General features: G+C 46.6%; 2 protein-coding genes across 6 annotated transcripts in view; both read left to right on the forward strand.

Moving 5' to 3' along the window:
* Window positions 1–7,257, forward strand: part of LOC118229710 (unconventional myosin-IXb-like) — a 42,418-nt gene extending 35,161 nt beyond the window's left edge. For 3 of the 4 annotated variants that reach the window (XM_035421956.1, XM_035421955.1, XM_035421958.1), the window contains 8 exons: window positions 643–835; window positions 1,612–1,740; window positions 2,671–2,776; window positions 3,329–3,460; window positions 3,729–3,846; window positions 4,987–5,081; window positions 5,780–5,907; window positions 6,064–7,257. In XM_035421956.1, the coding sequence (XP_035277847.1) occupies window positions 643–835; window positions 1,612–1,740; window positions 2,671–2,776; window positions 3,329–3,460; window positions 3,729–3,846; window positions 4,987–5,081; window positions 5,780–5,907; window positions 6,064–6,266 (1,104 nt within the window). In that variant the 3' untranslated portion in view covers window positions 6,267–7,257. The remainder of the gene's footprint in view (window positions 1–642; window positions 836–1,611; window positions 1,741–2,670; window positions 2,777–3,328; window positions 3,461–3,728; window positions 3,847–4,986; window positions 5,082–5,779; window positions 5,908–6,063) is intronic. The other variant, XM_035421957.1, reaches the window with a different exon arrangement.
* A 977-nt stretch (window positions 7,258–8,234) lies between these two features.
* LOC118229711 (vesicle transport protein USE1-like) lies at window positions 8,235–12,710 on the forward strand. 2 transcript variants are annotated; one of them, XM_035421961.1, is made up of 8 exons: window positions 8,235–8,495; window positions 8,994–9,043; window positions 9,506–9,584; window positions 9,738–9,881; window positions 10,632–10,647; window positions 11,089–11,119; window positions 11,209–11,359; window positions 11,833–12,710. In XM_035421961.1, exons 1-8 carry the CDS (start codon window positions 8,394–8,396, stop codon window positions 11,974–11,976), a joined length of 717 nt encoding a protein of 238 aa, XP_035277852.1. In that variant the 5' UTR covers window positions 8,235–8,393; the 3' UTR covers window positions 11,977–12,710. The 2 variants fall into 2 exon arrangements, with proteins under 2 accessions (XP_035277852.1, XP_035277850.1); XM_035421959.1 differs by having other exon boundaries at window positions 8,260–8,495; window positions 9,735–9,881.
* The last annotated feature ends 1,323 nt before the right edge of the window (window positions 12,711–14,033 follow it).

Consider the following 14,033-nt stretch of genomic DNA (forward strand, 5'->3'; position numbering starts at 1 on the left):
TTAAGCTAGGAGAGTGTCCATCTAGCTCATCTAGAAGTGTGTGTGTGTGTGTGCATGTTTGTGTGAGTGTGTTTGTGTGTGCATGTATGTGTGTGTGTGTGTGTGAGTATGTGTGCATGTTTGTATGTGTGTGTGTGCGTGAGTGTGAGTGTGTGTGTGAGTGCATGTGCGTGTGTGTGTGTGTTTGCGTGTTTTTGAGTGTGTGTGTGTGAGTCTGTGAGTTTGAGTGTGTGTGTGTGTGTGAGTGAGTGTGTGTGCGTGTGTATGTGTGAGAGTGTGTGAGTATGTGTGTGTGTGTGAGTGTTAGAGTATGTGTGTGTGTGTGTGTGAGTGTGAGAGTATGTGTGTGTGTGTGAGTGTGTTAATCATCTTGTTGATGATTGTTGATGATTGACAGGTAACCGATTAACTGTTAACATCCCTTGTGTGTACATGAGTTTATGTTTGTATGTGTTTGTAAATGCATGTTTCTGATTTTATGTGTACGTGCATATGTTTGTTAATGTGAGTACACGCATGTGAAAGTTTTATGTGTTTCTGTACATGTGTAATCCTGTGTATGTGTATTTGTGTGCATGTCTGTATGTATGAGTACATACATGTGCATATTTGTATTTGTGTGAATGTTTGCATGTGTTTCAGTATGACGGTGAAACTGACACTCTGCAGTTTGGAGTGCGAGTGTCCCTCCTGATCAGCAGCTCGAACCCAGTGCCCATCGTCATGGAGAAGATGTTGGGGCATGTGGAGATGAACGGGCTGTACACCGAGGGCATCTACCGGAAATCCGGCTCTGCGAGCCGTGCCAGGGAGCTGCATCAGGTGCTGGACAGCGGTGAGAACTCTGACTGACTGAGCACGCCCACTCCACTGAGCACACCCACCTCACTGAGCACGCCCACTCCACTGAGCACACCCACCTTACTGAGCACGCCCACTCCACTGAGCATACCCACCTCACTGAGCACAACTACGTTACTGAGCACGCCCACCTCACTGAGCATACCCACCTTACTGAGCACGCCCACTCCACTGAGCATACCCACCACCCAGGTGTGAATGTGTATGAGTGTGAAGCAGGGCGTTGCTGCAAAAGAGCATCCGTGCTCAACGAACCTACCCTGGGTAAATAAAGGTTAAATAAAAAATTTTTTTAAACTGAGCATGCCTACCACACTGAGCACACCCACTGAACACCATGTGTGTTTGTTTAATGGAAATGTGTGTGTGTATGCATGTGTGTGTGTGTATGTGTACATGTGTGCGTACCTGTGCGTGCCTCTGTGTGTATGTGTGTGTGTGTTGTGTGTGTGTATGTTTGTGTGTGTGTGTGTGTGTGTGTGTGTTGTGTGTGTGCATGTGTGTATGTTTGTGTGTGCGTGTGTGTGTGCGCGTGTGTGTTTGTGTGTGTGCATGTGTGTATGTTTGTGTGTGCGTGTGTGTGTGTGCGCGTGTGTTTGTGTGTGTGTATGTGTGTGTGTGTGTGTGTGTACATGTGTGCGTGCCTGTGTATGTTTGTGTGTGCGTGTGTGTGTGCATGTGTGTGCGCGTGTGTGTGCATGTGTGTATGTTTGTGTGTGTGCGTGTGTGTGTGTGTGTGTGTGTAAGCAGACGTGCAGAGTGTTTGCCTGGAGGACTATCCCATCCACACCATCACCAGTCTGGTGAAAAAGTGGCTGAGGGAGCTTCCTGACCCCCTGATGACCTTCACCCACTATGATGACTTCCTGCGGGCTGTAGGTAGGTCCACACACCAGCGGCAGGTGTGGGCGGGGCCAGGGCATGTCACTCGCTGCACAGGTGTGGCCAGGGCTTGGGTGGGCCAATTATATGTAACAGATTAAGGAACATGACTGTAATATGTGATGTCTGAGTTGAGTTATAATGGTAGAAGGAGGGGACATGAATGGAAATTGGCAGACATTAGGAAGAATTTTTTCAGGCAGAGAGGTCAAGGTGTGGAACAGTCTGCCAGGTCACATAGCAGAGGCAGAAACTGGAGATTTTCAGGCTTGATAAGGTGTTGGATACTATCTAGTCTGTAGGTAATCAGAGCAGTAGGTACAATTTAGTCAGAAAAATGGCAAGCACTGTTGGGCTGAATGGCCTGTTCTCATCATTATGTTATGTTACCTGTGCAGCAGGAGGGACACTTTTAAGCTGTGAGGGCATCATGTGTCGATCGAACATCATCTGGAATCTTTAATTTTTATCAATAATGGCAGTTCTGTCGAGGAGAACCAGAGGCAAAGGAGGGAGTGAGGGAGGAAGAAGGAGACATAGAGAAATAGAGAGAGGTGGAGAGAAAGAGAAAGCAGACAGAGATGATGAGAGGGAGGGAAGTGACTGGTGGACTGTGAGATGAGAGAGGGAAGGATGTGACAGATGGATTGTGAGATGGAGAGAGGGAGGGATGTGACAGATGGATTGTGAGATGAGAGAGGGAGGGAAGTGTCTGATGGATTGTGAGATGGAGAGGGAGGGATGTGACAAATGGATTGTGAGATGGAGAGAGGGAGGGATGTGACAGATGGATTGTGAGATGGAGAGAGGGAGGGATGTGACAGATGGATTGTGAGATGGAGAGAGGGAGGGATGTGACAGATGGATTGTAAGATGGAGAGAGGGAGGGATGTGACAGATGGATTGATGTGTGTTCTCTCTCTCCAGAGCTGCCGGAAAAGCGTGAGAAGCTGCGCCGATTATACAAAGTGCTGGAGCAGCTTCCTCCTGCCAACTTCAACACTCTGGAGCGCCTCTTCTTCCACCTGGTCATGTACGAGACAGCTCGGCCTTCATTATCTCCCACAGCTCGGCCTTCATTATCTCCCACTGCTCGGCCTTCATTATCTCCCACTGTTCAGCCCCACTGCTCAGCCTTCATTACCTCCTTCAGCTCAGTCTTCATTATCTCCCACAGCTCAGCCTTCATTATCTCCTACTGCTCAGCCTTCATTATCTCCTTCAGCTCAGTCTTCATTATCTCCCACAGCTCAGCCTTCATTATCTCCTATTGCTCAGCCTTCATTATCTCCCACTGCTCAGTCTTCATTACCTCCCACTGCTTAGCCCCACTGCACAGCCTTCATTACCTCCCACTGCTCAGCCTTCATTATCTCCCACTGCTCAGCCTTCATTATCTCCCACAGTGTAGCCTTCATTATCTCCCACTGCTCAGAAGTGTGTTTGCGCTCTGTGGGGGGAATGTGGAGAAGGGCTCTTGCTGTAGCTGGATTCACTAGGTCATGTGACAGAATCTCAGAAATGTTGGTTGGTCTGCTTGCTTGTTTGTTGTCCGAGGTGATAATTCACCTCTTATGTGTTCCAGAGTGGCCAAAGAGGAGAAGCACAACCGCATGACCTCCAACTCGCTGGCCATCGTCTTTGCCCCCTGTCTCCTGCGCTCACCCAATACCTCTGACCCCTTCATGTGCATGAACGACATCGGGAAGACCACCATGTGAGACCCAACCCCCACACAGCCCTGCCCATAACCCTGCCCTGTTCCTCTGCAGCCCCACACACATTACATTCATTTCACAAACCACCCCGCACCCCACTCCCCACAGTCCCACCCACAACCCCACCCCCAAACCCCACAAACACTGGAATAAGAGTGTAATAAGCATTCTGTGTAATAAGCAGTAACACCATCATCATCACCTCTGCTCCTGCTTCACACTGCTTCATCAGCATAACTGCTCCCCTGACCCCTACCTGTGCTGCAGGTGTGTGGAGATGCTGATTAACGAGCAGTTGAGGAGGTATACTGAGAAGATGGGGGAGATCGAGCAGCTGGAGCTGGCTGAAGCCATGGCTATCAATCAATTGAAGAGACAGAACACTGTAGGTCCTTTACACACACACACACACGCACACACCATACACACACTCACACACACGCACACACCATACACACACTCACACACACACACCATACACACACTCACTCACACACACGCACACACCATACACACACTCACACACACACACGCACACACCATACACACACTCACTCACACACACGCACACACCATACACACACTCACTCACACACACGCACACACCATACACACACTCACTCACACACACGCGCACACCATACACACACTCACTCACACACACGCGCACACTTACTCACACACGTGCACACTGTACACACACTCACTCACACACACGCGCACACCATATACACACTGCCAGCAGCCATACCTCCATGCACTCTGCTCCTGCCAAATGGCTGAAGCTAAGCAGGTGTGGGCTTGGTTAGTACTTGGATGGGAGACCACCAGGGAATACTGAGTTGCTGCTGGAAGTGGTGTTGGCGGGCCAGCAGGGGGCAATCTTCCCTCTGGTACAAATAAACCCCAATGCCCCACGGCAGTGACGGGGACACTGTGCTGTAGGAGATGCCGTCTTTCGGATGAGACGTTAAACCGAGGTCCTGACTCTCTGTGGTCATTAAAGATCCCATGACACTTATCGCTAAGAGTAGGGGGTTCCCCGGTGTCCTGGCCAAATCCCAGATCTGGCTCTCACAAAAACTTGCCACTAAAAATCATCCCCAGATTTAATTGGCTAAATAAATGTTCTCTCCCTCTCCACCTTCGCTAATGTGTGGTGAGCGTTCTGGTGCAAAATGGCTGCCGTGCATCACCCAGGTGGGTGCTACACATTGGTGGTGGGTGAGGTGAGTTCCCCTTCACTGTAAAGCACTTTGAGCATCTGGAAAAGTGCTATATAAATGTAATTACTAATAATAATAATAATAATACTTACACGCACACACACACACACACACATACACATCGATGCACAGTACTATTTTCCCTCACAGTGAATTCCATTTACTTATTATTTCAGGGCATAAATGCTCTTTGTTCTAGCGTAGGGGATAAGTGTTTTGTTTCAGCGTAGGGGATGAGTGTTTTGTTCCAGTGTAGGGGATAAGTGTTTTGTTCCAGCATAGGTGTGTCTGATCCCCAGGTCCTGGAGAAGGCCCCAGAGGCTGCCACACTGGAGCCCCCTGACATGGAGGAGAGAAGCCTGATGGAACGCATCAAATCTATCAAGCAGGAGAAGTACGAGCTGCTTGGCTGCTGTTAGGGAGTTACGGGCTGTGGGTGTTGGGTTAGAGGCTGTAGGTGTTGGGTTAGAGGCTGTGGGTGTTAGGTTAGAGTCTGTGAGTGTTGGGTTAGGGGCTGTGGGTGTTGGGTTAGGGGCTGTAGGTGTTGGGTTAGGGCCTGTAGGTGTCGGGTTCGAGGCTGTGGTTGTTGGGTTAGAGGCCGTGGGGGTTGGGTTAAGGGCTGTGGGTGTTGATTTAGAGGCTGTTGGTGTTGGATTAGGGCTGTAAGTGTTTGGTTAGAGGCTGTGGGTGTTGGGTTAGAGGCTGTGGGTGTTGGGTTAGAGACTGTGGGTGTTAGGTTAGAGTCTTTGAGTGTTGGGTTAGAGGCTGTGGGCATTGGGTTAGGGGCTGTGGGTGTTAGGTTAGGGCTGTTGGTGTTTGGGGGCTGTGGGTCTTGGGTTAGAGGCTGTGGGTGTTGTAGGGCTGTGGGTGTTGGGTTAGAGGCTGTGGGTGTTGGGTTAGGGGCTGTGAGTGTTGGGTTAGAGGCTGTGGGTGTTAGGTTAGAGTCTGTGAGTGTTGGTTTAGAGGCTGTGGGTTTGGGTGAGGGGCTGTGGGTGTTGGGTTTAGGAGCTGCGGGTGTTGGGTGAGGGGCTGTGAGTGTTGGATTGTGGGATTGGGCTGGCTGGTTGACCCCCTGCTCTCTCGCTGCCTCAGGGACGAGCTGGCCTGTCGGCTGCCTGAGTTGGAGCAGCCGGGCTCTGACCATGAAAACCTGGACTCTGTGTCATTGCTCAGCTGTGAGAGCCTGCTGGACATCCGCTTCAGGAGCCCCTGCGCTGAGGGTCAGTACCCCCCTACACCCCCCTCTGCCCTCTATAACCCCCCTCTCTCCTGTATAACCCCCCCTTCCCTACAACCTTTTCTCCTGAGGAAGGACTTTGTTAGAACAGTGTTCTGTGTTGGTCACCTGGGCGCACTGTTGGCTTGCTAACCTAAAGGTTCTAAATCAGGGAAGGAGGTAACCAGTGGGACACCCCACCCCACCCCAGCAAGCAACCAGGAGCCGTCCAGACGACACGCTGTCCAATCCATGTATGTCACTCCCAGCCAAGGCCCCGCCTCAGAGGCCTGCAAGCCCGCCCAGCAGACTGGGAGGACCCTGTCTGAGACAGACATTCCCTACATAGATGAGGACATGTGACCCCAGACGGCCTGCCAACCAAGCTTATGAATACAGTGATGATGTATGTTGTATTTCTAGACTTTTTTTTATCAGCTTTTCATTTATACTACTGAAGGTGTCGTGTTGGCTCTCCCAGCACTTTCAGGTCTGTTATTGTATATGAAATGTAACCCGAAAACCTTCTGCTGCTTCAGCAGCTCCTGTTTATTTGGGTTTCTATGGCCCAACTTTCTCTCTCTCTCAAGGGATTTCTTGCTTATATTTATTTACAGGATTTCATAGCAAATTTATAGCAGATGACTCAAACCAATTAACTACAGTTTGGTGTTCCATTAAAGCTCTATCAAACCAGAATTAATGCTGCATTTTACGATTAGCATCCAATAACTGACATCAGTCATAACTGACACCAGTCAGAACTGAGACCAATCAGAACTGACCTGAGCCAGAACTGACCTCTGCCAGAATTGACCCCAGTCAGTACTGACACCAGTCAGACCTAGCCAGGACACACAGAGGCCCCAGGGATCAGGGCTGAGAGTCACTGGCTTAGTGAACCTTCCTCTTAAACTTTCACTTGCAAATTAATTCTGACTCAAATAATGATTTGAGTCGGTTCAGATTTGAGTTGATTCAGATTTGAGTCGGTTTAGAGCTGAACCATCAGTTTCAAGCCGGCAGGCTTCTGGTTGTAAGTCTAGCTCCTTAACCAGTGCAATGAACTATACACAGAATGTGACAGCACTGAGACTGGAAGAACACTGCCTGTCATCTTCCGCAGGAGAAAAATGATCTTTAAATAACCTGTACTGGTTCGCTGTCTGTCTTTGTGTGTTTGTCTCTTCTTGTCCAAGACCCCAAAGATGCATCATTGTGTAATATATGAATGGTATAGTAAGTGCATTATCATTCTCTTTTTATTTGTACTCATAATGTTGAGATTTTATTCTGTAAATTGCATTTTTTTTCCTTAAAAGTGCCAAAATAAAAACAAGCTGGTAGTACCGTGTTAGTCCGAGTTAATGCTGCTCTGTTGGCAGTCACATGATGTGAAGTTATGGTGAGTTTCATCACTACTGATGCAGTGAGGTCAGAGAGAGGGTCATCACTACTGATGCAGTGAGGTCAGAGAGAGGAGCAGGCTTTGCGCTCTGTTTCCTGATGCAGTCATCGGACCCCTTTCCCTGGGGGTTATTTTGTCTCAGTACTTACTACTCTTTAGGATTAAAAGTGCACATAAATGCTATAATAAGAGGGGAACATGCAACCAAAGACTCCTGTGCCCAAGGGAAGTACTGGTATGATACACGTAATATATATATATATATATGTCATATTTGTGTTTGGAATTGTGAATAAACACTAAAATGAACCTGTGTGTATGTGCAGTCTCTGAAAAACAGACCTCCACTCCTCTGAACATGCGCAAGGGAGGTCTGTCTGAAACGTCATTTGTTTTGTTAAAATGTAACGCTCTATGTTGATTGTGTTAGCAACATGGTTTCCAAAAGGCCAATACCAAATCACGGATATGTCATGGATAGTGTATGAGCATTGGTGCTTTCAGGATACAAAAAATATTTCTGAGTACAAACTGAGTATTTTTATAGTATGCTTTTTTTCTTGGTATATACTATTAAAACATGCTGCGATTGTACGGGGTTTGTAATGAATGAGATTGAGTAAGCGCATTCGCCCTATCCTATGCTTTGCAGGTGTTATATCACACTGCAACTTGATACGTTTATTTCAATTTAACATTTCATTGTTACATTCATCATCCTAATATTAAAAATATATGCACATCCGGGGTCTATGATAAATGCAAGTAAAGCTTGCAACATTGGAGTGCGCGCTTTAATCATCCTCACATCGTCACGCATTTTTAATTTACGGGAGTATATTTGTTTAGCTTGAAATTGCTTTCAACCTAAATATTTTACAACATTATAGGTTCACAAAATATTCGCTCAATATTTTCTTCCAAGTTCAATTTAGCTCCGCAAGACTGTCAACACAGTTCATGTACACAAGGGTGCGATAAAGAACAACACAACACATCACAGCAACATACCCCGAGCCAGAAGAAAACACTTCCGTTCTGTAGTTCCACTTCGTTTGTAAACTTCCGGTGCTCTGTCCAATATGGCACCGGCTCGGCTGGAGGTGAATTTCGTTAGACTGTTATCTCGATGTGAGTATATCACATTGGAGAAACAAGGGGAAACCGAGTGGAGACTAGAGAAGGTGAGTCAGAGGGATGTTTGATTAAAAGCGTGCTTGAAAAACAAGTTTGACAGGAAAGCTTAACCGCTTGCCTCTCCAGTCTGTGATGATAACCGACTGTCCGTTGTAGTTAGTTACCGTTAGACTATGGCATTAGCGCTAGTGTACTGTATAACAACTAGATAACATACTTGAGTCTCAATTTAGAATAACATACGGTGAGTAACGGTTGTGTGCCACCGGTATACGGTAGCATGATCACAGTAACACAGTAGCTAACAGTCGTTCTGTAAATAGACCTGTGTCCCCGGCTTAATTGAAATGTGTCATTTAAAAAAAAAAGATGTAACGTTAAATTACTTGGTCCGTATACGCTAGTGTATGACACCGTCAAAAACGGACTGACAGTGTTGATGGATTACAGCAGAATCTCGTCTCCGAGAATGGCCTCTGCTAAGCAAGTGAGTGAAGTGACTAATGAGTGAAGTGGCAAATATTAATGTGTTTAATTTCCTGTAGTATGTTGGCGCCCTCGAAGATATGTTGCGTGCTTTGAAGAGGAGTTCAAGGTAATGTACTGTATACCATTGAGTTTAATCGAAATGTTCATCTCATCTACTTAACATAGAAGTATTGCGTTGATGTGTTGAATTATTATTTGATATATATATATATCACAATGGAGGATACAAATTCAGGCGTTGCCCGTTACAGGGTGTTAGTGGGGTTTTTGGAGCTACTCGTTGCGGGATTAACGATAGAAGAATCATAACGGTTACAAAGGAATGTGTGGAAGAAAAATGTAAGAGCACAGAAATAGGCCAAGGTTCCTTTGAATGTGATTTATTAAGATTATCAAAATAGTGTGTATCTGTTCAAATATTTTTTCCTGGTTATCACCTGTCTTGCTTCCTGCTTCATTTGCGTAGTGGTTAACCAGACCTGACTGATGTGTGTCTGTTACGCTGTCAGTGGAGTGTGCTGTGAATTTCATATGAAGCGACATCTCTGCGTGTTATGTGTCCCTCCAGCAAACCGACAGCAGACGTACTGAAAGGCTACCGGCGCAAAGTGGATTATCTGAAGGGACTGTTAAACGCTGAAAAACTGGTGGGATTTTTTAAATGAATTTGTGTTTTATTGGTGCTGCTTTTTTCATAATAGCTGTGATTATTAATATAAAAGTGAAGATGGCATTTCAATGAGTTTCTGAAGTTTGATTAAAACTTAATGAAAAAGCATTATTCCCGTGCATTATAGCAGTCCTTAAAGGAGACTGGCAGACAGCGTCCAGGACCTGGCCGAAACCTTATCGCAGCCAATGAGAAGACGCCAGTCACCAGGAAGTTCCATGTGCAGAGGAAGGCACGCTCTTGTGGGGACGGGGGGTGTGAGCTGCAGGCAGCTGTAAGATGGCTTTTTCATACCAACTGTAGCCATGTTCTTAGTGCTCACCATTGGAGCTACCTGCAGGGCAGTGTAGTTACTGCACCAGTCAAACCTAGTGGAAAGGATGTGTCCGTATTAAAGGCCGGTTCAGGCCAAAGATTCATGAGGTGACGAGCTGCAGCTGACACCTCTTTGCAAATCTCATGGTTTGCAGCATTCTAAAACTGACCCATTCACATCAAAGTGATGAGATAAGACATTACTGGTTACCATAATGATTCTCTGAACTTCCTTATTTACCGTTTCTTTCTTGGCTAATATCTAGGTCAATACAGCGATAATGGAGGACAGCAGCAGCGATAGTGCGATGCTTGCTGTAGCAGCAGTACTGCTAATAAGAGCAAGGCTTCGTGAGAGTGCTTGGAGGTGGTCAGCGCCCGGGACACGGAGCGTACGCACGGTTGTGCAAGGACCTCAATTTACCTCCGTTTCTTAATTTCACCTGTCTTTTCCATGAGCTCTCCTGATTGGTTAGAAAAACGTAACCATAGCAAGTGACATACGCTGTATTCTAATATTCGCCTCCTGTGATTGGACAAGATGAATCGCCTGCAACAGCAAGAGCCGACATCAGACATTCTGAGACGGGATAGTGGAGCTTCTAACCATTTTTTCATCGGCTGAGTGTGAATAGCTGTTAGTGAGGCTGATTAAGTAAATTAAATCTTTTATTTAACTTTAATCAATTATATTCCTGTTTTCAAACAGCAGCCTTCCGAAACAGGTAAATATCCTTCAGTATTGGGTTGTATAGAGCAGAAATTCAGTGTGTTAGTTATGGATATTTTCTGGATTATAGTAATTAAACATAAGTGTTGTATTTTAAAATTGCATTGTGTTTTCTATGTATAGCTTGTGTTGCATATATCATGTTTTAATCTTGTGCATCATTGTATATGTTGTATATAGTGTATCCTGTGGTGTAAAGTGCTTTGAATGTGTTATATAGTGTATCCTGTGGTGTAAAGTGCTTTGTATGTGTTATATAGTGTATCCTGTGGTGTAAAGTGCTTTGTATGTGTTATATAGTGTATCCTGTGGTGTAAAGTGCTTTGTATGTGTTATATAGTGTATCCTGTGGTGTAAAGTGCTTTGAATGTGTTATATAGTGTATCCTGTGGTGTAAAGTGCATTGTATGTGTTATATAGCATTTCTGTTTTGCAGGTACCACGGAAACAGACATGCGAAAGAGAAGGTGAGCGGATGGCAGAGATCTGTCCATTTTGGTTTGCGTTTGGGATTTGAGCTGGTCGTTATGGTAACGGTTGCGGGTGCGTTCCACAGGGCGTTGCGGCTGGAGGATTGGCGGTCGGGGGCGGAGCTAGACGCCATGTTGCAGCAGCAGCAGCACCTGGCGGAGGACATCCTACACCTGGCGCGCAACTTGAGGAAGAGCACACTGGCCTCCCAACGACTCCTCCCGCATGACACCCAGGTGAGTAGCCGCACTGCATTCTGGGTAGAGTGTACTGGCCTTGTCTGCAGTCTACAGCATGCTAACCTGCCGATGTAGGTTAAATCTGTCACATCAGCAGGTGTGTGCGCAGTAAGACACTGCTTTGAAGCTGCAGCTGTTGCACTGAACCCCAGTGGCTTTAACTAGGGCAGAACAGCTGTAACCCCAGCCATCTCTCTCCCCACCAAACCAGACTCTATGTGTTACCACATGCTGCCTGTAGGGGGCAGCAGAGTTATTTATATTAGATATGCGAGTGGTTTCTCTGGCATGAAATTGTTCAGAAAAGGCAGAAAAGGGTCCCCTTCGTTTCCTTTTGAGGAGAGAGGCTTTCCTTGGATTAGTAATGTTTTTAACAGGTGACTGAGTCCCACTGTGTGTGCAGAAAGTTGAGTGAAATTAAAGAACATGCTGTGTGTGTGGCTCTGAGTGCAGTTGCCATGGTTTTGCAGGTGCTGTCTTGCAGGCCGAAGCAGGATGTATGTGAGAAAAAGTGGGCGGAGTCAGAACCACGATACCTTCTCTGGCTGGGCCTTGTCCTGGTCACCTTCATCAGCACCATCCTCTTCATCAGACTCTTCCCCGAACTGTGGTGAAAATGCCACCCTGGGTGCGCATCACAACCAGTTGGCACAGGAATTTGGGGATGTGGCTTACTGCTGGGAGCAGTGCCTTGAACGTGTCTATTTATGCAACGCTGAAGCGCATCTGTTTACGCAGCGATCACACAGCGTCACAGGGTCCAGCTGCCTTGAACCCCACCCCAAAAACCACTTACCATCGACTAATTAGAACTCCATGACAGTGTCTACCACTTCCCTGGTTACATGTTGGCCCACAGTGACTGGCATGTGGCCACCCTGATCCAATCAGAAAACAGCCGGACCTAGACCAATTCCCATTGTTTTTACATTGGCTTCACCTGCAGTACTACTGCTCTGCATTTCAGTGAACCCCAGGGCAGGGGGTAGAGGTCATAGGTCATCCGTATCGTGGCTCAGTCCTGGAGGTCATAGGTCATCCGTATCGTGGCTCAGTCCTGGAGGTCGTAGGTCATCCGTATCGTGGCTCAGGCCTGGAGGTCGTAGGTCATCCGTATCGTGGCTCAGGCCTGCTGTGCACGTAGCCGGATGCTCTGTGGGCTGACTAACATTGATGGCTGGGTGAAGTGAGGATGGATGCTGTGAAATGTTGAAGAAACAGAAGGAGTATTTTACATTTCCCATTTAACCCTGACCTGCTCTGGCCTTTACACATTAGAACTTCAAAACTCACCCTCAGTGTTTCCTACCTGAAAATGTTCTATTTTATTAAATTATTTATGAAACCCTGTCTTGTGTCTTTTAAGTACAGTATGCACCTCAGTCATATGCAGTTATCAGTCAGATTGTTATCAATCTATCTGTGGTAGTAAGGTTGTTATCTATGGTAGTCAGATTATCTATGGTAGTCTGATTGATTTGTGGTAACAGTGGGAGATGGGCGGCTGGTGTCCCCCTTGCAATTGGGTCACCTTACATTTTGGATTTACTGCTGAAGGACTTGGTCATCACCATGGTTACATGGCTTTAATATTATCTTGGGATATGCAGAGAAACAATCCTGAGTTTCATATTAGCTCGCTCACTCCTTATAATTATGAAGTGCATGAGTTTCCAATCTTACAGACCACACAACACTACAGGAGAGCCAATGACTATTTTACACCCTACAGACCACACACAGCACTACAGGAGAGCCAGTGATTATTTTACACCCTACAGACCACACACAGCACTACAGGAGAGCCAGTGATTATTTTACACCCTACAGACCACACACAGCACTACAGGAGAGCCAGTGACTATTTTACACCCTACAGACCACACAGCACTACAGGAGAGCCAGTGACTATTTTATACCCTACAGACCACACACAGCACTACAGGAGAGCCAATGACTATTTTACACCCTACAGACCACACAGCACTACAGGAGAGCCAATGACTATTTTACACCCTATAGGCCACACAGCACTACAGGAGAGCCAATGACTATTTTACACCCTACACACCACACAGCACTACAGGAGAGCCAATGACTATTTTGCACCCTACAGACCACACACAGCACTACTGGAGAGCCAGTGACTATTTTACACCATATAGGCCACACAGCACTACAGGAGAGCCAATGACTATTTTACACCCTACAGACCACACAGCACTACAGGAGAGCCAATGACTATTTTACACCCTATAGGCCACACAGCACTACAGGAGAGCCAATGACTATTTTACACCCTACACACCACACAGCACTACAGGAGAGCCAGTGACTATTTTACACCATATAGGCCACACAGCACTACAGGAGAGCCAATGACTATTTTACACCCTACAGGCCACACAGCACTACAGGAGAGCCAATGACTATTTTACACCCTACAGACCACACACAGCACTACAGGAGAGCCAGTGACTATTTTACACCCTACAGGCCACACAGCACTACAGGAGAGTCAGGCTAGATGGTAATTAGGGTTCGGACCAAAAACAGTACTACAGGAGAACCAGTGTGCAGTTCTGGGGACAGTACTACAAGAACAATATAGAGGCTCTGGAAAAGGTTCAAAACGAGCAACCAAATTGATTCCTGGTATGTAACATGTTAC

This window comes from Anguilla anguilla, chromosome 6 (assembly GCF_013347855.1).
Source record: "Anguilla anguilla isolate fAngAng1 chromosome 6, fAngAng1.pri, whole genome shotgun sequence".
Taxonomy (NCBI): Eukaryota; Metazoa; Chordata; class Actinopteri; order Anguilliformes; family Anguillidae; genus Anguilla; species Anguilla anguilla.